Genomic DNA, 23833 nt, shown 5'->3' on the forward strand with positions numbered 1-23833 from the left:
GTTGCAAAGAGTCAGACATGACTGAGTGACTGAACAGCAGGATGGAATCTGTGATTCGGCAAGATCTCGTGGGCTTGAGCAGAGGAGAGACTGGGGGCTCGAGGCTGGCTAGGAAGCTGCTGCGGTCATTCAGGGGTACTGCAGGGGCCTTGACTTAGGTGGTGATCCTGCGGTAGGACAGGAGGAGAGGATTTCATGAGCCATGGAAGCAGAATGAACAGGAACTGGGGGTGGGCTGAAAAGAGAGGAAATGTCAGAGTCCCCTCCGGATGAGAAGACACACCGTGGCGGGGACTGTGGCCCACAGGGACTGTTCGTACATGGGAGCTGAATGGGGAAGAGGAAAGAGGCTCCAGTTTTTAGCTTGTGTACTTGCTCCTGTTCCGGGCAGAGAAGCTGCAGTGGCTCCAGCTGCCCGAGGCACTGAGTTGAGACCACAGGGATGCTCAGAATTCTTTCCCTGCCTCTTGTCCCACCTCCATCAGAGCCCTACCATTTCCCAGTTCTGGGTCATCACTCACACCTTCCCTCTGCCTATAGTGCCTTCCCCTGCCTTCACCCCTGCAGGTCAAGATCCATTTCAAGTGTCACCTCTCCCTCAACCTCCAAACTTTCTGCACCTCATTTCTTTCCATTTGCCTTAAGCCTCCTGGTTGGGTTGTAAGTGAGCTCCTGATAGCAACAGCTTTCCCTGAGTTACCCACCCATCTCCTTGCCTGGAGTCGGATTCAGTACATCTTCACTGAATTAAAACAAAGAGCCCAGGGACTTCCCTGGTGGTCCTGTGGCTCACTCTGTGCTCAAAAAATGCAGGGGCCCCCGGTTCGATCCCTGGTCAGGGAACAAGATCCCACACACCACAAGGAAGATCAAAGGTCCCGGATGCTGCAAATAAAACTCAGCACAGTCAAATAATTAAGTTAAAATAAACCAAGAGCTCCCCCGCCCACCGCCAATGAAGCCTTTATCCATGAAATGGGGATATTTCTTGCTCCCCTGCTTCATAGGCAGGTGTGAGGACTTGATGCATAGTAAGTGCTCAATAAAAAATACCATCATCCACATCACCATGTCTTGGGGGTTGCGGGGGGCGGTGCGGTGCAGGGCAGGAGGTGCCATGGAACATAGCATGCAGGATTTTAGTTCCCCAACCAGGGATCGAACCACTGGCCTGCCAGGAAATTGCCTCACCATTTCTAAAGGGAATAAGTTTCACTTGATCTTGGCCTCACTTGATACTAAGTCTCTGTCTCCCTTGAATGGGCTTCCCTCATAGCTCAGTCGGTAAAAAATCCACCTGCAATGCAGGAGACCCAGGTTCGATTCCTGGGTCGGGAAGACCCCCTGGAGAAGGAAATGGAAACCCACTCGAGTATTCTTGCCTGGAAAATCTCATGGACCGAGGAGCCTGGTGGGCTACAGTCCATGGGGTCGAAAGAGTCGGATACGACTTAGTGACTAAACTACTACCCATGAAGGTCAAGGACAAGGGCATCCCTTTAGAGCTCCCAGGACACTCCCCTGGCATCGAGAAGCAGGGAACCTTGGTCCTGGCTCACTGGGGCATTCCTTTAAATCCCAAGGAAGATCCTCTCTGGAAGCTTCTCTTGGATACCTTGGGTCTTTTCTTTCTGGTCGTGGAGAAACAGTGCTCAGCTTTCATCGCCAATTCTGAGGAACAATGTGATGGGGAAGAATCAGCTCCAGCAGGTCCCTTGGCTCAGCTCCGCCTGAGGAGGAGCCTCGGACATGAGAGATCCAGACATGAGTGGTCAGACCCGGAGGGTTGGCCTGTCTGTTCCAAGAGGAGTGAGTGGGTGATTGTGACAGTCCTGGAGCTTTATTTTTATTTTTAAAGTCTACTTTGAAGAAGTTTGTGATTCCCCAAGGAGACTTTTTATGTTCTTTTTTTTTTTTTCTTTTTCTTCAGAATTTCCTCTCAAACCCATTAGGGAGATTTCACATCGTCCAGATTTAGCACTTTAATGAGGTCTTGTTCCTGCCTTAATCTTTTTTCCCATTTTTAATTTCTCCTCTGGCTTTTAACTCACTATTTCTGGAGTTGTTGGCAAACTCCACAGCAACATTTCTGGAAAGTCTTTTCATTTCCATGTGAGTTTATGACGATAATAGCGTGAACCCTGCCTGACCCAGAAGGTGAGAGGCTCTGTGCTGGGAGCCAATTGTGTTCGCCCTGATGAAGCACTTGGGGGCCACTGACCTTTTTCTGTCAAATCACAGACCCAGGGGTTGTGAGCTGCTGTTTAGCAGCCTCTTGGTGTTTTTCTCTCTCCAGGGACCTCGGACAAGTCCAACCTGGAGCTCATCACTCTGACGTGCACCTGTGTGGCTGCAACCCTCTTCTGGCTCCTGTTAACGCTTTTTATCCGAAAACTGAAAAGGGTAAGAATATTTCAGATGAAATTCTATGCTCCTTTTGGCAAAAATCTGCCACAAGGCCCAGTGGCACTCCTGCTGTAGCAGCATCATGCTCGATTTCCCCCAAAAATGCCTGCTCCCCCAAATGCCTGATGTCCAGAGCAGGCCCTGAACAGGTGAACATGCCAGATGAATCATTAAACCGTCTCTCAGGACTTCCTTCCCTGTTTGTCCAGCAGTTAAGACTCCACGCTTCCACTGCAGGGGGCAAGGGTTCAATCCCTGGCCAGGGAATGAAGATCCCGCATGCCTGATGGCCAAAAAAAAAAGAAAATCCAAAAAACAAACTTCTCACCCTAACGTGGGGTTTTCAAAAAATAAAAAGCTAGAACAATGAACAGATGACTGTGTCCCACACATAGAAGGAACATCTTCAGTGTAAAAGGAAGTCTGTAAAGTCCACACGAGATCTGAGAAATATTCATTTTCTTAATCTCACTCTCTGCTGAGAGACAAAAAGGAAAAGGCAAAATAAAGACCCACCTCTGTCTTATCTCTGTCTGCTGTTCCATACTCTGAGCCCCATGTTAAAATTAAGTTCTTCAGCGTGTGAAGCTCAGGTTGGAATTCAAGACATCAGATTCCTATCGTTAGGCCTGTTAGCATAACCTGTGCTTCTCTGAAGTTTATTGGGTGGGGAGGGAGGGGGCAACGAGCCAACACTCATTCGTTCATTCATGCCTTAAATATTTCCCAGGCGCCCGTTCAGGGCAGAGGCCAGGCCCTGTGTAGGGCTCTCTGGTGACAGAGCAGAGGAGAGGCTGCTGTGTGTAGTCTGGGGAGAGACTGACTGTAGCACAGGCAGACGTCAAGCGGTGACCGGAGTCAGCCGACTACATAGCACGTAAGGGAGGCGAAGTCTGCAGGCAGAGGAGATGCGGTGAGGAGGACAGACTGACCCGGGCAGAGGTGGGGACGACGGACGAGGGGAGGCAGGAGAGGAGAGGCTGTCCAGGCCAGCCCTGTAGGCCGCGGGAAGCAATTTCCTTTGTGTTTTAGAAGAGGAAGCCTTGGTGGGGGGTGGGGGGGTGGTGGTTAAGCAAAGGTAGGTGATTTTAAGTGTGAGAGACCTATGTCTAGAAAGACGATTTCAGGCTGTATGAGGAGAAAGATCCAGAGAGGACAAGAGTGAATAGAGAAGAACCCAGTGAACAGAAGAATGCAGTCTAAGTCAGAAATGACGGTCGCTTAGTCCAAAGGATTAGACTTGAAGGGATATTTAGGAGATACAATCAACAGGACTTGTAAAGTACCAAGGAGAGACCTCCTCAATTTCTAGAGTTGTATTAGTCCTTATTAACATGCAAGTCTTTTTTTTTTTTTTTAAGAATGATTATACTATTTTTATTTAAATTTTTTAATTTATAAAGGCTAGTTTTGGTTGCTGTTAAAAGATAATACATTAAAATAAAATATATAGAAGAAAAATATATCAAAGAAACAGTTATCTTTAAGTAGTTCTGAATTAGAAAATCATTACATAACATAATAAGCTTCTCATCTCTTATGCTTTAATTATTTTTTTAAAAATCACTTTAAATCACTTTCACCATTTTATGTCCTGAGTGTTTGTGGCACATGTGGGGAGCTCTTTATGTCATATCTCAGTCCTTTACAAAACACAAAGATATAAATATATTATTATTCCCATTTTAAGGAGAGGGAAACAGGCTCAAAGAGGTAAAGTAACCCGCCTAGAGTCACTCAGCTAGTTAGAGTCGCAGCTGAGTTTTGAATTCAGGTTGTGTGACCTTAGACTTGCTGTTCGAAACCAGGAAGGTTATACTTTCCAGGGTTGGTATGTCGACTGGCAGCCCCTCCTGTGTGGTGAATAAATAACCTAAGGCTTTTGCTGCGTGGAGCAACTGGCTTTAAGACAAGGAAAGCCACTGCTTTCGAAGGAAGCAAAAGTTAAACAACGGGATTTGGAAAGGGGAGGTACATCATATAGGAAAACACATCTAACAACAGCGGGACCTGCCAAATCTGCAAGGGCGGTACAAAGACTGCAGAGTTCAAAGGAAGAGAGGGCAGAGAGACTTCAGAGAGCTCCGTTTAGAGACTGACTTTGAAGGTTGCGGCTGGAAGGAAAGCAGTAGGAAAACAGCCCACCCTTACTCTGGCCCACTCCCCAGGTTAGGGACAACGTCTGGGTACTTTGCATATGGGAGCTTAGTGGAAATAACACTGGAAAGGCACTCTGGGACTCAATCGAAGAGGTCCCCTGTATGTCTAAAAAGTTAGAAAATGTGAATGTCAATTAGAAAGGATGAAGGCAAGAAATGACCATCTCAATGACAGAATGCCTATAGGATTTGAGAAGTAATTGGTTTGGGAAGGCGAAGAGGAACAAGGCATCAAAAACATATCTCCAACTGATTTCTCTAACCGCTGTGTAAATTCCTCACTGATAAGGACTGTATTTTCTCTTTTCATCCTCACCCTGCACAGGCCAACTAAAGCTAATATTTATTCATGCTTGCTATACACTGGGCCCCTCAAATAGCTTTTCATAGACTATTTTGCATGATTTTCACAGCAACTCTATGAGATAAGTACCACCACTGACACTGCCTTACTGATAAGGAAACTAGGCTTAATAAAGCTAAGTAACTTGCCCAAGGTAATACATAGGTTCTGATTCAACCCAGGCCTCCACGTCTGGGCTCTGAAGCGCCTGACCAAGCAATTTCCATGCCTAGCACCCAGTGGGTGCTCCATGATTTTGTCAGTTGAAAGAATAAGCATTGGTCAACCAAGATTCTACCAGCAGGCTCGTCTCAAAGCCCTTTCTGAAGGTCTGTTGGGTATCTCCTCTCATCTGCCTTAAGACAAACCATAGGACTCCTCAGGTGCCATGTAGGCAGACTGTCTTCCGTGGGCTGCTCCCCTGGCTCGGTCACTACCCCTGCCCACCTCTCTCAGCTCCCACAGGACCAAAAGCTGTCCCTGGCTGGGCTGCAGCTCTTCCTCTGCTCTTGGAAGACTGGAGATCGTGTCTCATGGCCTTGGCTATTGCACACGCTGAGAACTGGAGTCATCAAAGCTCCCATCCATGCCACTCATGAGCACCCAGGGCCCTGGTGTGGGAAACAACACTCCTGTCCAGCCCTGCAGCCTCACACTAGTGTCTTTAAGTGCCCCCCCACACACAGTCTACCATGCTGGCAAACGCAGCTCATGACAAACGTGCTCCCTATCTGTCTCCATTTTCCACTCTTTGTGGAGGCCAGGCAATCTTCCTGCCCTGAGCTATCTGTCACACATTTCAGTGATAATTTTTGTGAGAAAGAGGCAGATTGCGAGTGATGGATGAGGTGAGCTGTGACAGTCCAGGACGGGGTGAGTCAGGGCCAAAGAATGTGGGCGGGTGTGAAGTGGAATGGATGGGGAGGTTTGTCTTCTCTGTTCAACTCTGATCCTGTTTAGGGAAATGCACAGAAAGGAAGGGCCCTAAACGCATTGAAATGAAGTGTAAGTAACTTCTAGACAAGAGTTATCAAAACCCAGCCTCTATGGGCAAGCATACTTCTTTTCTGTCCTGCCTACGGAAATGCAGCCAATTCTACAATCAATTAATATGAACAGGGTATATTAACCATGAATGTGAACCCAACACACCAAATGTAAATCCGGTTACATATGATCTGAAATAAAGGGTATGTTCTGGGCTTCATTTGCATCACCAACATAAAACAAGCACTAGAAGGTAGGTGCCACCTCATTTATTTGACATCTTATTATACCAGTAGCCAAAAGAGCTTGGAATATAGCTGTGTATAAGTCTCACCCCTTTGCCTTTGAAATAATCAACTTCTATTTTTTTTTAATTTTGTTTATAGCAAATATTTACTATTTCTTAACTTTGATTTCTCACTGAAGACAAATCTATTTTCTTTTTGTACATTTTTCATCTTTTTCCTGCCTGTGAGTCACAGCTATGTATGCTAAATATATAAACTTGCAATGTGCTGAATAACCTTGCATTTTACATGAATTTTAATGCAAATACTCAAACAGTTCAAATGAATCCAGTCCATCTGAATAGGGACTCACAAAATTTCGGTCACCAGGAAACTTGTGGAGGCTACTTGCTGGTGGATTCCTTTATATTATTCTTTCAGAGGGCTGACTGACTGGTGTTTAAGTTCTGAGCTCAGAACCCTTTTTCTGTAACTCCTCCAGGTAAATCCTATTCTAATCTCACTCTAGCCTTTTCAGGTTGCTGCGGCAACCAAGGGGCCTTCTGCGTGTCTTTAACCACTTCACGTGAAATGTGCTTCTCCACTGTCCCAGGGACCCTGGGTTTACTTGGCCACTTTAGCCTTTCTTACAAATGCAGAAAAGCCACAACCCACTGCTGACCCATCTGCCACTCATATTCCTGGAGAATGACCATGGAAAGTTATTTATAGTCATTGTTTGGAATGATTTTATTAAAATACTTTGCATTTTTTCAGAGAAGAATTATGTGATCACTGCTTGGTGGTGGTTTAGTCGCTAAGTCCTGTCCGACTCTTTGTGACCCCATGGACCATAGCCCACCAGGTTCCTCTATTCATGGAATTTCCCAGGCGAGGATACTGGAATGGGCCACCCTTCCCTTCTCCAGGAGATCTTCCCCACCCAGGGATCAACCCACCTCTCCTGCATTGGCAGCTGGATTCTCTACCACTGAGCCACCTGAGAGTTTCTGATCACTGTTTAAGAAAAAGCATTAAGGTCACTGCAGAATCTGGGTGCATTTTGTCAGAGACAGGACAGTGGAGGGGTACCAGAGAAACACACTGTGAAAAGAGTAAGGAGTGGCTTGATGGAAATCGCATGCTCGCGTGTGATGCATCTACATGCATGCAGAGGGCACATGCTGCTCCCGACCATGTGGTTTCAATCCAACGAACCAAAATAGGAGCTGATGATGCCAAGTATTGTTTTACATTACATATTTGGGTTTAAGTTGTTCCCTAGTTGGTGACTCTGAGATCTCTTTATTCCTTAGTCGTCTTCTGAGATTAAAGCTGACTACCTGTCGATTATCATGGACCCGGATGAAGTTCCCCTGGATGAGCAGTGCGATCGGCTCCCTTATGATGCCAGCAAGTGGGAGTTTGCCCGGGAGAGACTTAAACTGGGTAATGTATTTGTTCCCTGGATTCCTAAACCTGCACCAAGCACCCACGGCCCACAAAACACAGTGCTCTGAGGGAAGCAGAAGTAACTAGATGCAGGATTCTACCCTCTAGTTGCTCAAAAACTAGCAAGGGAGATAAAGAGATAAAGAATTCTCTGGAATGGTGAGACAAGTCAAAGGGACAAGGCAGCGCCTGTCCCTTCTTTCAACAGTCATTAGGCATCTTCACCAAGCAGCTGACACCCATCTCAGTGGTAGGGATGCAAAGGTGCTTGAGTCCATCCCCTCGAAGGGAGGACACAGACATGAGAGCAGATAAAGTGAAGGGGAAGGGAGCAATTAGTTTCAGCAGTGTCTTATAGGCCCTGTTAAATAACAAAACTTCTGTGAATGATAAAATGGTGAACATGTGCCCCAGTGTTCATTGCAGCACTATTTACAATAGCCAAGACATGGGAGCAACCTAGAGGTCCATTGACAGATGAATGGATAAAGAAGTTGTGGGTACATACATACAATGGGATATTACTGAGCCATTAAAAGGAATGAATGAGTCAGTTCTAGTGAAGTGGATGAACCAAGAGCCTATTACACAGAGTGAAGTAAGTCAAAAAGAGAAAAACAAGTATCATATATGCTAAGTCACTTCAGTTTTGTCCAACTCTTTGCAACCCTGTGGACTGTAGCCCTCCAGGCTCCTCTGTCCATGAGATTCTCCAGGCAAGAATTTTGGAGTGGGTTGCCACGTCCTCCTCCAGGGGATCTTCCTCACCTGGGAATGAAACCACATCTTTTACATCTCCTATATTGGCAGCTGGGTTCTTTACCCCTAGCCCTACCTGGGAAGCCCCGATCCCATGGACTTTAGTCTGCCAGACTCCTGTGTCCATGGGATTTCCCAGGCAAGAATACTGGAGTGGATAGCCGTTCCCTTCTCCAAGGGATCTTCCCAACCCAGGGAGCAAACCCGTGTCTCTTGCACTGAGGGCAGAGTCTTAGCCATCTGGGTCAGGGAAACCCAAATATCATGTATTAACACATATGTATGGAATCTAGAAAGATGGTACTGATGAGCCTGTTCACAGGGCAGCGATGGAGTTGCAGACACAGAGACTTGTGGACACAGCAGGGGAAGGAAAGGGCGGGACAAATTGAGAGTAGCTAGAAATCCATATATGACCATGTATAAAATAGACAACTAGTGGGAATTTACCATAGGACACAGGGAGCTCAACCTGGTGCTCTGTGACAACCTAGAGGAGCAGGATGGGGCAGGGGCTCGGAGGGAGGTTCAAGAAGGAGGGGACACGGGTACATCTATGGCTGCTTCATGTTGATGTATGGCAGAAACCAACACAACATTGTAAAGTGATTATTCTCCAATTAAAAATAAATAAAATGTTTTAAAAATTAGAAAGTGGTGACCTGGAACACAATTCAGAATGGGGAGGTGCAGGGAAACCGAGTATTTGGTGAAAAAGCTGGTGCTTGGCACAACTGTGGATCAAAAAGCCCCGTTGCACGAATCTACAAGTTACATACTTTGAATTTCCCTGGGTGTCTGAAATGGCCAACACAGAGAAGAAAGCCTTTCTCTTTCATGTTTATGCTCCACTGACAGAAAGGGAAGATTGTTGTTTCCTAGGTAACAGGGATGCTGTCAACACCAGGTAATGTGCCTTCCCTCCAGCTCAGCCCCCAAGTCCCTCCAGCTCAGAGGTCAAAATGCACATTACTCTTCAGCCCAGGAGCTACAGAACAACAGGAGCTGCCAAGACTCCAGATACTCAGACAGTGGCTTCTGAGGAATCATTAGTATTTGGAACTAGGGAGAGAGATCGTGGAGCCAGTAGCGCTTGTTACTCAGTGCAGAGCTCTTGTTACAAATGCAGTCGCAAAGCCGCCCCTCCCCGACACGCAGACTGTATGGGGGGAGGGGAGAGGACAGAGGGATTTTCTCGTTGTTCTCTTGGGCTGCGATTCATGGGGTCACAAAGAGTCGGACATGACTGAGCAACTGAACTGAACTGCACTGAACTGGGCTTGATTCCACCTTTATTTCTCCCTATATGAGAAAGAAGACTTTGTTGGCCCCAAGAATGTGTGCTGTTTGGCTTGGGGGAGAAAATTGGAAATCAGTAAAAAAAATGCTGGAAAGACAGGCGAAACCCAGCAATGGCTGCTGATGGGGACAGTGGCGGGGTCAACTAAATTTAGAGTAGTTTGGGGCAGGTGGTATACCAGATGAGTTCCTTCTGTAAATCTAAATTACATGGCAGCTGGCCCAGGACCCCCCCCGCCCCCGCCGGCCCCCAGTGACCTTGGCAGGAACATGGGATAATTTCCCCACAACTGTAAGCCATTCTCAGGCCACACTGCTTTCCAAAGGTATTAGTCACAAGCAGACACGCTTCTGTACAGGATGCAAGAGCTTTCTGTCCCATTCCTTCATCCCTTGGCCTAGGACCACTGTGATCCTTGATGGCCCATCGAGGTAGACTGTGAACCAGAATTCCCCCCAGGGCTCTGTGGGTTTAGATAAGCCCATTTCAGAAGATGCTCCTTGCTAGAGATCTTATAGTTCTCTTCCCTCCCAGAGTTGCCAGATGCAATGATTCAGCTGATAGGCATGAGAGTGTCTCTGACGGGTGAGAGTAAGTGTGTCAGACAAACCAGCTTGGCCTTTCAGTGCCGAGTATGGCTCCAAGGGCCAGGGGAAGCCTCGCCCCACTTCTATGGGAGCAGAGAGGGCCAAGATGTGTTTCTTAAGCCAAGTAGATAACAGAACAATCTGAAGTCACGTCTGACAAGTGAAAGTAACCAAAATGATGTCTGGATGGATGAAGAGGAAAAGTTGGTTTGATGCGAGAGTAATAATGGGTTACAAATATAGAGAAACACACAGACCAAATGGCTTCTGATTTCAGCTGTGTCTTCCCTCTGGGTTACAACCCGCAGCCCTGGTGAGAGAAGCTGGAATTGATAGCATCTGAGAGACACACAGGGCTGGGGTTGGGTCCAGAGTATTGCTACCACTGAAATTCCTGGAATCTAGAACTAAAGAAACTTGTTTTATTAGTGATTCCTCACCAAAGCTGGCTGGGAGAAAATTCAACTCCTGTATATTTATCACAGAAGTTGAGATCATGTCAAACAGGGGATCTTCCCATTGGAAGATAAAGTCAGAATTACCTACCATGGGAAAGCACACAGGATGTCTGAAATCTGGTGAGTGGCTTGAGCCTGGGCTGCTTCTGCCTCCTGGAAAACCAGCCTGGATGCCAAGAAGGGCTCAGCTCCAGGCTGCTCTGCTCTCCCCAACCACCCTCCATGTCCAGGGACCCTAACCAGTCCCTCTCAGAGGAGATCCCGGTAGTATTCCATTCCATAACAATGACCCAGCACTTTTCCAAGCTAGCTAGTGGCATCCAGGTAGCACCAAGGAGGATTAAGGGAAAAGAAGGACAAAGCGAGGTCAAGTCCAGCGTGGCAGGGCTCCCCTGACACTGGAATTGTGGGTCCGCCAGAAGACTGCAATGTATCAGACGATTAAAAAGCCTGTAAGAGCTTCAGGCTGTTTTACGAGGCAACAGTCAGCTTCCAAGAGAATAAATGAAAAATCTGAAGGAAGTCAAGTGAGAACAGGCTCGTTCTCACCAGTCAGGGCAAAGTCCTCAACCCACAGAAGTTGACGTAATGTCCGACAGGGCACCTTCCCGTTGGAAGACGGGAAGTGTTTTGTGCTGACAAGGAAGGGAATGTGTGGGGGCTGGAGATGTGGGGATGAAAAAGACGCGGCCTGCCCCAGACAAACAGGAGTCTGTGGACAGGCACCCAAGACAGAGATGCTCTTTACCTGTTTCAGGCTCAGGACAATTTTCACAGGAGACAATAGAAGGTGATGCAGAATAAAAGGTGTTCTTTTACCCTATGAAAGCAAGGATTAAGCCTCTAATCAGAAAACACCAATTTTTACAAATTTGGGGAAGGCATCTGCCAGCGTGCTTCCCGTATCCCATTTCAGGGTCCACTTGACACTCTTGTATGTAAGAGAGAAGCCCTGATTTCGCTATTTATTGGACACTTTGATCTGAAGAAGGAAGCAGAGACTGTATCCTGGCCCACGAGCATGCCTTGGGAGGAGGATCTCTGTCAGCACGACAGGTACCCCTCTGACCCAGGGAGGCGTGTCATCTTACCAGCGTCCCCATGAGACCCAGGCAGGGAGACGCCTCTGATGACATGTGACAGAGCTCTTCCCACGTCCTTACTGGATGCTGGGGGGTGGGCAGTGGAAGACTCTAAGTTGAGGCAGGTGAGGACACTTTGATACAGAGGAGTTGTGCATGCAAGTATAAAGGTTCCAGTGGGATGAGGACAAGGAGAGCTTCATAACAAACTTTCCAGGAATCTTAACAAATAACAAACTGTGTCCTTTGGGAAGGAAGGGAGGGAGAGAGGAAAGTTAGCTCACTGAAAACACATTATCAGAACAGACCGAGAAAGAAGTGGGGCCAGAGGTGCTGTGTTAAATTAACACTGATTACCAAAAACATTACTTTGCCAACAAAGGTCCATCTAGTCAAGGCTATGGTTTTTCCAGTAGTCATGTATGGATGTGAGAGTTGGACTACAAAGAAGGCTGAGCACAGAAGAATTGATGCTTTTGAAGTGTGGTATTAGAGAAGACTCTTGAGAGTCCCTTGGACTGCAAGGAGATCCAACCAGTCCATCCTAAAGGAGATCAGTCCTGAATATTCATTGGAAGGACTGATGTTGTAGCTGAAACTCCAATACTTTGGCCACCTGATGTGAAGAGCTGACTCATTTGAAAAGACCCTGATGCTGGGAAAGATTGAAGGCAGGAGGAGAAGGGGACGACAGAGAATGAGATGATTGGATGGCATCACTGACTCGATGGACAGGAGTTTGAGTAAACTCTGGGAATTGGTGATGGACAGGAAGGCCTGGCATGCTGCAGTCCATGGGGTAGCAAAGAGTCGGACATGACTGAGCAACTGAACTGAACTGAACAGAACCAGGATTTAATTTTCATCAGAAGCATTTTGTTGGCTTCCCCTACTCCACAGCTCTGCCCCCAAAGAACAAAAGGGGACTTCTTTGGCTCACTCTTTCTTCTGCCATACCACGACTGAGGGGTACTGGTTTCCTACTGGACAGGTTGGAGTCAGCTACCTGTGTCCTGGAGATGCAGAAGGAAGCACTGATCGAAAAAGGGGGGAGATGCCTCCTCACAGAGCACTGTTCAGCTGTGTATCCCACGGGCCCCTCCAGTTAACTTAGGACTGTAAGAGACTTGGTTTGAGCATCTCACAAACTCCCCAATGCACCTCTCCCTTCTGTACTAATGCACAGGGACCCTGATGCCCCATGCACCAAGTTCTGGGAGGATTCAGGCATGGTCCTTGCCCCTTTGAGTCTAGTGGTTTCGTTCAAGGGTGAAGGAAACAAACAAATGTGGTAGCAGTCATTAGAACATAACATACCACGGGAACCACGAAGGAAACCTCAAACTTTGTTATTGCACTTGGCAACCACCTCTCTGTGGTGAAACTAATTGCTACCCAGGGTTGAGGGGCGCATGTTTTGAACCACAAAGATTTGTAATCATCATGTAAAGACACATTAAAAATATTCTGCCTGGCAAGGAAGTCTGAGAAATGCCTTAAGTGATTTTTCGGTAGCTCTGACGCATCATTATAGCCAACAGCAGTAACCACCCTTGTCGGTTTGTTCCCTTTGCTGAAACACGGGTCAGAAGAAATAAGCTTAAGTGGCAAGAAAAGGGGTTTAGTTTAAACATAGGGGAATTTTTGTGGTAATGATGTTATCAGACAATGGAAAAAACCAACTGCAGATTCTGTAGCCTCTCCCCCAGGAGAGGGACTGTGTAAAAGAAAACGGGCCATACAGCTGCCCCCAAATGTCCTGGAAGGTCCTAGCCTTGCTGTACAGGGCACGGGCCACATGGCCGTGCAGTAAAGAGTTGGAAGGAAGCTACCACATAAATGTGTCCCTAACCCATTTGGGGTCTGTTCACTGGAGATTCCCTTCAAAGCTACATGCCACACATACACACATAGGGAAAAGACCCTTTCTTTCTGAAAAAGACTTCAACTGATACTGCTGCCTTGGCAAACAAACCGTCTTCTTTCCATCGTAGGCAAGTCACTCGGAAGAGGGGCTTTCGGAAAAGTGGTGCAAGCATCGGCGTTCGGCATCAAGAAATCACCCACCTGCCGGACTGTGGCTGTAAAGATGCTGAAAGGTATGGATGCTCTAACTGGGCTTTCAACTTCCCCATTACGTTCCCTGGGTGTTGGTACTCGTAGAATGTGGCCTAGCAGCAGACAGAGGCCGTGTCTGCTCTGGCCACATAACTTTCTTCTGCTGGAAGACCCTTGACCTCTGGAGCTTTCCATGAGGCCACCAAGAGCTCAAAATAAACCTTGTAAGTGAAACAGTCCAGCAGTATCCATGGGAAAATGATTTCCGTCAAAGACGTTTTTCCTACCACGTCTCAAACTCTTCTAGGCTACCAGGGACCTAAGCTCACAGTAACCACAGGTATGAATTTTTGGAGCAGTCCCCTATGACATTACAATGGAAACTTGGCTGTATGTCTAATCTCAAAGGCTCAGCTGGGGCTTGAGCTCACCATAAAGACAATGAAGCTAGAACAATTGAGTTGATCAGAACGTCAAGCTATTTTATAGGATCAAGTCCTGTCCATAAAACATTTCCTCTTTAGAGATTTAAAAACAAATAAACAAATTATCTTTCTACGTTGACAATACTATCACTCTGTGAAGCACTGGGAGGTGGTCAAATGACAAAGCGATTTACGACCACCACCCTAAGACAGAGTGAAAATGAAAACCACTGAAAATCTCATAAACCAAACATCTCCAAGACACACAGCTCCCGACTGCAGGGGTCCCCAACCTCCAGAATCTACCGTCTGACGATCTGAGGTGGAGCCAATGTAGTAATAACACAAATAAAGTGCATAATGAATGTGATGCACATGAATCATCCTGAAACCATCTCCTCCCCTTGCCCCCAGTCCATGGAAAAATTATCCACAAAACTGGCCCCTGGTGCCAAAAAGGTTGGGGACCTCTGCTTTAAAGTAAACACTTCTTCATCGTGATGAAATGGTCATGTTACTTCGATGCATTTTAAGGTTCCCAAACCGAAAGAAACAGGACTGAAAGCCCACAGGGCAGTTTTCAGCTTTCCAACATTGCTGACACATTGCCAGGGGGTTTTCAGGCACAGGAAGCTCTGAGCTCAGCCAAGCAGGTAGCTGGCAAAGAGTCCAGCTGAGAGACCCACTCACTGGAGTGGGGTGGGGGGGGAGGCAGGAACAGCAAAGCCTTCACCTTCATCCAGCGCTGACACCGTCACTGCAGAAAGCCCCGTGTGGTGATATTTTCCACTTCAAAAGCCTGTCGAGTGACGGCTCTGATAAAGCTCTACAAAGAGCCTGAAGGTAGCCAGGAGAAAGGACTTTTGCATCCATGAAACAGGAGGATTTGTTCAAGGGGAACTACCCAGATGATCACAGGCATTTCTGAGATCATCCTGCATTCCAGCACCCTACCCTGGACAGCCCCAATCCCAGGGTCTAAAGAGAAAAGGCATCAACACATCTTCTATGCGAGAAAGCACCAGACTAGGTATTGGGTTATGGAAAAACCCAAACGAAATTTCTGGCCAACCCTATATACTTTAATATGGTAGCTTGAATTGCATGAAATTGTCACTTTTCTTATTTTTCTCTCTAGAGCTTCTGTGAGGTAGATTTTATTATCTCAGTTTGCAGAAAAAGAACCAACACCCAGAAAGGTTAAGTAGCCTCTGCAAGGCCACACAACTCAGCCATGCAAAAGTAAGAGTTCGGGTACAAGGCTCATCCCCCTGACCACACACACACCTCAGTGCTACAGAAGGGCTGCCTTCTAGAAATGATCCATTGCTCCAAAATCCTGAAAATGATTCTGGTCTGTGTTTTGGAGGCAAGCTGGTATCCAGCCTTGAGATAAGCTGACACTAAATCTGAAAGCATCTTATTCCTTAGCTAGTTTTGCCTCCCTGCTTATGATCACACACAGGGAGACAAAACTAGCTGAGGAATAAGATGCTAGAAGGGGCAAATCAGCTGCCCATGCTTGTCTATTATAGGCCCAAGATAAAAGCCATGGCCCTGCCTATAAATGGAAAAATCTGAGCCAAAGAACCTGGTTTTCCTTCTGTGCCAAAGGGGCATCAGGGCGTGGAAGCATGAATTTGAGGGGGAAATTCTGACTTGAGATTTTCTTTAAAGGCCCAGAGAATCTGTTCTATGCAATACAAAAATAGTGTGTATAATATCTTAATAAAGGCTTATCATTTTTTTAAGCCAGCAGCCTTGACTGTGAGAGATTGCCAAATCACCCACTATATAACATCACTAAAACACTATTTTCATTCAAGCTTTCTTGTTTAAGTTGGTTGACCATCTGTTTCTAGGAGACACTGGAAAGGCAGAAGGTCAAACAAAGGCCATGACTCAGAAGCTCTTTCAAAGTGCCCTTGAGCAAAACCTTTAACCTTTCTGGGCCTTAAGCCCATGTCTGAGATGAGAAGAGTAATTATGTTGTTTATTTGTCTAACGAATATTTGTTGAGCATCTACTCTGAGCCAATCCCAACTCCACTGGGAGGCTTCTAGTGTTTATCTGGTTATTATTAAAAAATGACTTGTGCTTATGAAATTCCATTCCAATATCCACCACAATGTGAAACGCACAGCCTTCCACTCACTTCTAGGACTGTCCTACAGAAACGCACACGGGCACAAAGATCACAGGCTGTTTATTAAAGAATATTTGTAACGGCAAAAACAAAACACAACTGTAGACCATCTAAATGTCAGGAATGCCATTAATCAATTTAAAAGAATGAGAAAAGTCCATCACATTTAAAAGGGGGGAAAGCAAATTATATACATCAAATTTGCTTTTATATTTTAATATATGATCCCATTTATGTAAACAAACAAAAAAGACTTTTGATTGGCTACATATATTTATAAATGCATAGAAAAGGTCTAAAACTCCAAGTGATTAACAGTGGTTACTTCTAAAAAGGTAACCGGGTTTTTTTTTTAAAAAAAAAGGTAACTTGGGTTGGGATGGGATGACTTTCACTTTTTACTCCATAAACATCATACTGTTGAAATATTTTAAAGCAAGCCAATATGACTTATTTTAAACTTCTAAACATAATTTGAAATTTTTTATGCTTTGTAAGTTAAGCAATAAGAACAGACAGACAGGACAAAGTTAATCTAGGCCTTAGACTCTGCTAATTCTTAGACTGACGTTGTTTATCTCTGAGAATGAAGCTGAAGTCAGATGCTTACGGACCCTCCTGACTTGAGATAACCTTGAGGAATCCAGGGAGGAAGAGGTTACAGGGAAAACATAACACACAGCAGAGATGTTTACAGAAGGGGCCTCTCTGCCCTTGCAGGCCCCTCTGTGCTTCTCCTTTGTAATTCTCAAAGTGGGTAAAGTGAGAAAAAGAGATGTGGGCGCATCTCTGCTTGGAAGCTTCTAGCTGGGCCTGGTTCTGACAGAAAGAAGCCTTGGGAGGGCGCTCCCACAGGGCGCTCCCACCAGGTGCCCAGCTCCAAGTCAGCACCTGACCCTCCGGGACCCGGTCCACCCAGAGCGATGTCCAGTAACTGACCCCACACCACTCCAGCCTCACTGTAGCCCAGAGGATGCTGGCTCAAGAGGGTGGAGGAGTGAAAACAGGCTGGAGACCGGCCTTTCTGCAGAGCGTGGGGAAGTCGGTGCAGTGAGAGCTGAGCGCCGCTCACCTCCGAGGGGAGGCGGGCCGCCCTCGAGGAGAGAGCCCCACTGTCCCGTCGTCCTAACTCTCCCTTACCCCTCACACAGAGGGGGCCACGGCCAGCGAGTACAAGGCTCTGATGACCGAGCTCAAGATCCTGACCCACATCGGCCACCATCTGAACGTCGTCAACTTGCTGGGAGCCTGCACCAAGCAAGGAGGTAGGTGGGAGGGGGGGCTGCTCTTCTCCGGGTTCACACGCCAGGGCAGCTTCTCTGTCCCTCTACCCTTCCCTCCACCCCCTGGAAGACAGCCTGCTGTGGTCCGGAGCAGTCTGTCCCAGGATGGAAGGGGCTCCCATACTGGAAATGCCTTCCCTGGATGCTTACCTTAAAGGTTCCGAACAGAAGGACTCCCTTTGAGACCCGTCTGGTTCTGATGAACCAGACCCAGAAGGACACCCATGATGGGAGCCGAGGTAAACTCGCAGAAGGTGGGCATTCCGGAAGCTTCCTCCAAGGGAAGGGATGGCTCCAGGCAGGATCCCAAGAGAAGGAGGGGCCAGCCATGGCCTTCAGACAGGCCTCACCCACCCGGGCCAAGTGCAGGGACTGGGCTGTGTCAGGACCGAGACTCCCACAGGCCTTTCCAACCTCCCCCAGGGCAGGGCCCGCAGCCGGGAGCCCCTCTGGGACCATGTCTTCTTTGATCCAGAACCTGATGCTGTTCTTCCCCCAAGGCCTTGAGCCTGGTTGGATGAGTGGTGGGGAGGACCGAGGGGCCTGGGGGAAGACTTCAGGGCATCCAGGGACCCGCAGTGCAGCTCTGGGGTCTCCTCCCTTCCCAACCCTCTTGCTTCTTTTGACCAGAAGTTGGCAAACCACGGTTGGTCAGCCTGTGGGCTTCATTTGACTGTTTGAAATAGCTGGGGGATTGGACGGGGGGGGGGTGGTGCGGGGCAGGCAAAAGAAGTATATTTTGTGACATGGGATAATGTTATGAAATTGAAATCCCTGCGTTTGTAAAGTTGAAACAGTCACTCAAGGGTGTCATCCAAGGCGTTCTCAGGCTACAGAGGCAGACTTGAATAGAAGTGTGGCCTGCTGCTTAGTCACTCCAGTCGTGTCCGACTCTTGGCAACCCCATGGACTGTAGCTCGCCAGGCTCCTCTGTCCATGGGATTTTCCAGGCAAGGATACTGGAGTGGGTTGCCATTCCCTTCTCCAGGGTTGTGTGGCCTACTGAGCCTCAAATATTTATCTTCTCTTCCTTTATAAATTGGTTGATCCCCACTTTCGATCTTGAAAGCCCCAAGGCAGTCTCCATGCAGACGCCCCTGGGGAGGGGAGGGGAGGGGGAGAGCAGAGAAGTCAGGCCAGACAGGACCTGGGAGAAGGGGCTGATGTCCCGAGGCTGGGGGCAGGGAGGGTGGTGCCAGTCACAGGCAGAGCCCTGACCTTGCCCCAACTCCCCTCCTCAAAGTTCTCTCTCTTCTACTAGTCTTCTTTTTTTCTGCTTCTTCCCCATACTCCTCCCCCATGTCTACTCTTGTATTTTTAAACTCTTTCTCAGGTTCAATTGAAAAAGAAATCTCACACCTAAGCATCTCCCAGAAAATGTTAGTCACCAAATCATGTCTGACTCCTTCGTGACCCTATGAACTGTATCCCATCAGGCACCTCTGTCCATGGGATTCTCCAGGCAAGAGTACTGGAGTGGGTAGCCATTCCCTTCTCCAAGGGGTCTTCCCAACCCAGGGATTCCCCCAGAACTTGCTAACAGAAAAACAAGCCGGTTTGAGACCTCCAGGTCTACCGAAGCTGGCAGACGACTGGCTGAGCTTGTGTCGCTTTGGTTGCAGGGCCCCTAATGGTGATTGTTGAATACTGCAAATATGGAAATCTCTCCAACTATCTCAAGAGCAAACGGGCCTTATTCTTTCTCAACAAGGTAAGGAACTTCTGGGTTGGGGATTTTTCAACAAAGAATTGAGTTTCCATTCAGGCTATAGCAGCATAGTCATGTCTAGTAGTCATGTACGGATGTGAGAGTTGGATCATAGAGAAGGCTGAGCACCAAAGAACTGATGCTTTCAAATTATGGTGTTGGAGAAGACTCTTGAGAGTCCCTTAGTCTGCAAGGAGATCAAACTAGTCAATCCTAAAGGAAATCAACCCTGAATATTCATGAGGAGGACTGATGCTGAAGCTAAAGCTCCAATACTCTGGCCACCTGATGGGAAGAACTGATTCATTGGAAAAGACCCTGATGCTTAAGATTGAAGGCAAGAGGAGAAGGGGGTGACAGAAGATGAGATAACCATGGCATCTCCGACTCGAAGGACATGAGTTTGAGCAAACTACAGGAGATGGTGAAGAACAGGGAAGCCTGATGTGCTGCAGTCCATGCAGTTGCAAAGAGCTGGACACAACCAGAGCAACTGAACAACAAAAATAATAGCATAAAACAAGAAAATGTATTTTTCCGTTGCCAACTAAAGAAATGTTGCTAGCTTCCCATCTGGCTCTACAAGGACCGAGTCATTAGCCACTGCAGTCACTCGCTCACCTTTGTTCTCAGCTGCTCGGTCGTGTCTGACTCTTTGCATCTCCATGGATGGTAGCCCACCAGGTTCCTCTGTCCATGGAATTTTCCAGGTAAGACTACTGGAGTGGGTTGCCATTTCCTCCTCCAGAAGATCTTTTGCTGACCTTTAAAACACTCTGAAAGGAGTTCAGGTGGAGATTAGAAATAAGGCAATCTGTGCCCTGGGAAAACTAGCAGAACAGGCCTTCAGATAGTCACATATTTTCACAGGAGAAATTTTTTAGGAACCTGTATTTTTTTCTCTCTCCTAGTCAGAAAAGCCCTGAAACCATTAACTAAGGTATCTGTTCCCTGGGACTAGCAGCAGCCTTCCACCTGTGTATGTTCTGGGTTGCACGCACTGTCTTGACCAGAATCACATGTAAACTGACCTCCCCTACCACCTCAGAGCTCTCTGCAAGGCTACTCCCAGACCACAGTCCTCAGAAAGACACTGAATAAACCTGACTCACAGTTTTGAGGTTGTGCTTTTCCTCAGTCAACACCGTTAATGACTAAGCTTAAAACACAGTCTCTGCTTTTTCCTTTAAAAGAAGTTTTTTTTTTTCCAGAAATTAATTTAACATTGTAAAGCAATGACACTCCCATAAAGCAGAGAGACAACAAGGAAGCAAAAAAAAAACCTCTTTCTTTCTGTGCTAATATATCACACTCTTTTTGTGGCAAGCACAGAGACTATTTGATCCACTGTGTGCAGTGATAGAGATTAAATCTACTAGCCATCTATCTAAATGTCAAGTCATCTTGATAAATTTCTCTCTCCCCATCTCTCTCTCTCCCCCTCCCCCCGCCTCCATACACACCCAGACATGCACAAATCACTTAGTCTCTCGTATCTTAAAAGATGATGGCAAGGCAGATTCTTTACTGTCTGAGCCACCAGGGAAGCCCAAACCCAGATGGCATATTAAAGGGCAAAGACATCACTTTGCTGACAAAGGTCCGTCTAGTCAAATCTATGGTTTTTCCAGTAGTCATGTACAGATGTGAGAGTTGGACCATAAAGAGGGCTGAGCGCTGAAGAATTGATACTTTTGAATTGTGGTGCTGGAGAAGACTCTTGAGAATCCCTCGGACTGCAAGGAGATCGTTAATCCTATAGGAAATCAACCCTGAATATTCATTGGAAGGACTGATGCTGAAACTGAAGCTCCAATACTTTGGCCATCTGATGGGAAGAACTGACTCATTGGAAAAGACCCTGATGCTGGGAAAGACTGAGGGCGGGAGGAGAAGGGGACGACAGAGGATGAGATGGTTGGATGGCATCACCGACTCAATGGACATGGGTTTGAGCAAAGTCTGGGAGACTGAAGGACAGGGAAGCCTGGCGTGCTGCAGTCCATGGAGTTGCAAAGAGTTGGGCACGACTTAGCAACTGAAAAATAACATGATAAGACTCTTAAAGCCGAAAGGGATCTTTGTGATCAGCTAGTCCACACTCACATCACAGACGTGCCTAGAAAGTCCAGCAATTGCCTTAAGGACATGAACTTGGCAAAAGATAAAGTCAAGGAGAAAGAACCCAGCTCTTCTAATGTCCCTTCAATACTTTTTCCATGCACTGTCCTGGGTAAGAAGAGGGGAAAAAAACATAAGAAAAAGTGGAGAATGGTACCCTGGGCTGAGAGTTGTACAACTTCTCTTCAGTCCTGAAATCCTGGGCTGGCTTCAGGAAGAACTAAGCCAGCAAGAATACCCCAGGGACCTGGGCAGGATGGAACGTTTGCGTTCGTACGTCCTTTGTTTGAAGAGCCTGCTTCCTTCTCAGGCTATATTTAATGATTCACCTCCCTGTTGGTGGAGCTCAGTGTTTTCGTGGAAAACACACAGCTGTATTTCACATTTGGAACCTAAAGACATATACAGAGAAGGTGAAGGAAAAACCGAAAGGCTGAATCGAAATGGGATATTTCATTTTCCAAATAAATTCACTAGGATCTTTAAATATTATTTGTAATAAATCCAATGGATTCTGTCAGAGTCCCAAAAGTTCAGTAAATCAACCTTTATTTACCAGAAACAGTTACCAATGAGCAGAGCTAAATATACCATTTACCGGGAGTGGGGAAGCAGGGGTGGGGTGGGGGAGTCTGAGTTACGGTCCCTGGAGCTTCGCCAAAGAGTCAAGAACTTTTCACCCCAGCACCTTCCCCTGCCCACTTCTGTCCTGGAAAGGATCTTGTGGGAAATAAAATTTCAGTCCCCAACTGAGCAGAATCAAATCTAACTGCCTCAGGGCCAGACAGTAACCAGAGTTAACATTCTTTACCTGCTCTCAGGTAGGTCACCTGGATGGCAGCGGGGGTTCACTCTGAGGATTAACTCCCTTCTGCGGCAGGCACAAGAGGGTCTCTTTCTAGGGGCAGGAGCCTAGAGACCCTCTGCGCTTCCAAGGTTTTGGGGGCTGAAGCTGACGTGTCTGTCCTCTGCTTGCTCCCACTACGCCCTCTAGTGGACGGACCACTCCCACGTAGTGATGCTTCCAGGAAAAACCAAGGAAGGATGGGGAGCCAGCCCGGCCACAAAGCCAGGTGGTTCAGGGGACGCCTTTGAACCCCAGTCCCCCTACAGCCACCCCTGCCTGAGCCAGGTACACGGTGGACTCACGAAGCCACTGAGAGTGCTGTTTCTAGAGTCACAGCAATTAGATGAATTACTCAAGATGATACCCATCTTTTCTGGTTCCACCCAAACCCAACAACTCCTGTGAGTCCATACATAAGATGATAGAGCTTTTCAGATGTGGAAAAGGAAGTCCCAGAAAAGCAAGGTGGTTCGCTGCTCAAGATCACACACTTAATGAAAGAGTTGGATACACTCCAGGGCTCAGATGCCCAGTTCAGAATGAAAGGCATTTTCTGCCTTTGTTAGGATCAGGCTACATCTTTGAATGGAGGGGAGAAGAAGAAATGGTCACGTTCCCTCCTTCTCCAAGGAAACCAGACACATTGGTAACTGCAGCCTTCTCTTATTACTCCCACTGGGGATTATAAAGCGTGGTCTCGGGTTGACTGGGAACCCTTTTCCATCATTCCGTATCTTTCCCAAGATGGCGCACGGGATGGAAAAGTGCTTACGGGCACAGAATGGAGTTGGCCAGACCTGGGTTCAAGCTTTGCCATCTATCAGCCGCATGTGACTTTGATTATTTGACTTCTCTGAATGTATTCCTTCATGTATTGTAAGAGCTACTTTGTAAAACTGTTGGAAAGATTAAATGAGAAAGTGTACCTAAGACCCTCAGTGTGCTGCCTCGCAGAGTAAGTGCTCAGTAAACAGCAGCTGCTGTGAATATTCCTTTATCCCACCTGAGATGCTACCCAGAAGCCCAGGCAAGAGTGGAAGACTTCCCACCCCCAGGGGGCAGCCGGGCTACTAGTTTACTAGCCCTCCTCTCAGAGGACATCCTCCCAACACAGGCAATTGGTGGCCTGAGGGCCCAGTCGCCCTTCTGCTGTTCCGTCCCTTTCATCACTGTCTTCCTTGGTCTCTTAAAAGGATGCAGCCTTACACGTGGAGCCTAAGAAAGAAAAAATGGAGCCAGACCTGGAGCAGGGCGAGAAACAAAGACTAGACAGCGTTACCAGCAGCGAGAGCTTCGCGAGCTCCGGGTTTCAGGAAGATAAAAGTCTCAGTGATGTTGAGGAAGAGGAGGGTAGGTATTAATTCCTTCCTGTCCTCCAGTCTGAGATATTTTTACAACACACTGTGCATCTCTGAAATTTTTTTCTTATTTATCACCCTAATAAACATCCGTGAGAGACTCAAAGGCTAATGTCCTGGGGAGATA

At 47.1% G+C, this 23833-nt stretch overlaps 1 protein-coding gene across 1 annotated transcript in view; it reads left to right on the plus strand.

The window, feature by feature from the left end:
- Positions 1-23833, plus strand: part of FLT1 (fms related receptor tyrosine kinase 1) — a 205037-nt gene that overhangs the window by 157195 nt on the left and 24009 nt on the right. Inside the window, exons 16-21 of the mRNA XM_019971466.2 lie at positions 2297-2403; positions 7439-7571; positions 13755-13859; positions 17541-17654; positions 19295-19383; positions 23542-23698. Of these exons, the coding sequence (XP_019827025.2) occupies positions 2297-2403; positions 7439-7571; positions 13755-13859; positions 17541-17654; positions 19295-19383; positions 23542-23698 (705 nt within the window). The remainder of the gene's footprint in view (positions 1-2296; positions 2404-7438; positions 7572-13754; positions 13860-17540; positions 17655-19294; positions 19384-23541; positions 23699-23833) is intronic.

Source organism: Bos indicus, chromosome 12 (assembly GCF_029378745.1).
Source record: "Bos indicus isolate NIAB-ARS_2022 breed Sahiwal x Tharparkar chromosome 12, NIAB-ARS_B.indTharparkar_mat_pri_1.0, whole genome shotgun sequence".
NCBI lineage: Eukaryota > Metazoa > Chordata > Mammalia > Artiodactyla > Bovidae > Bos > Bos indicus.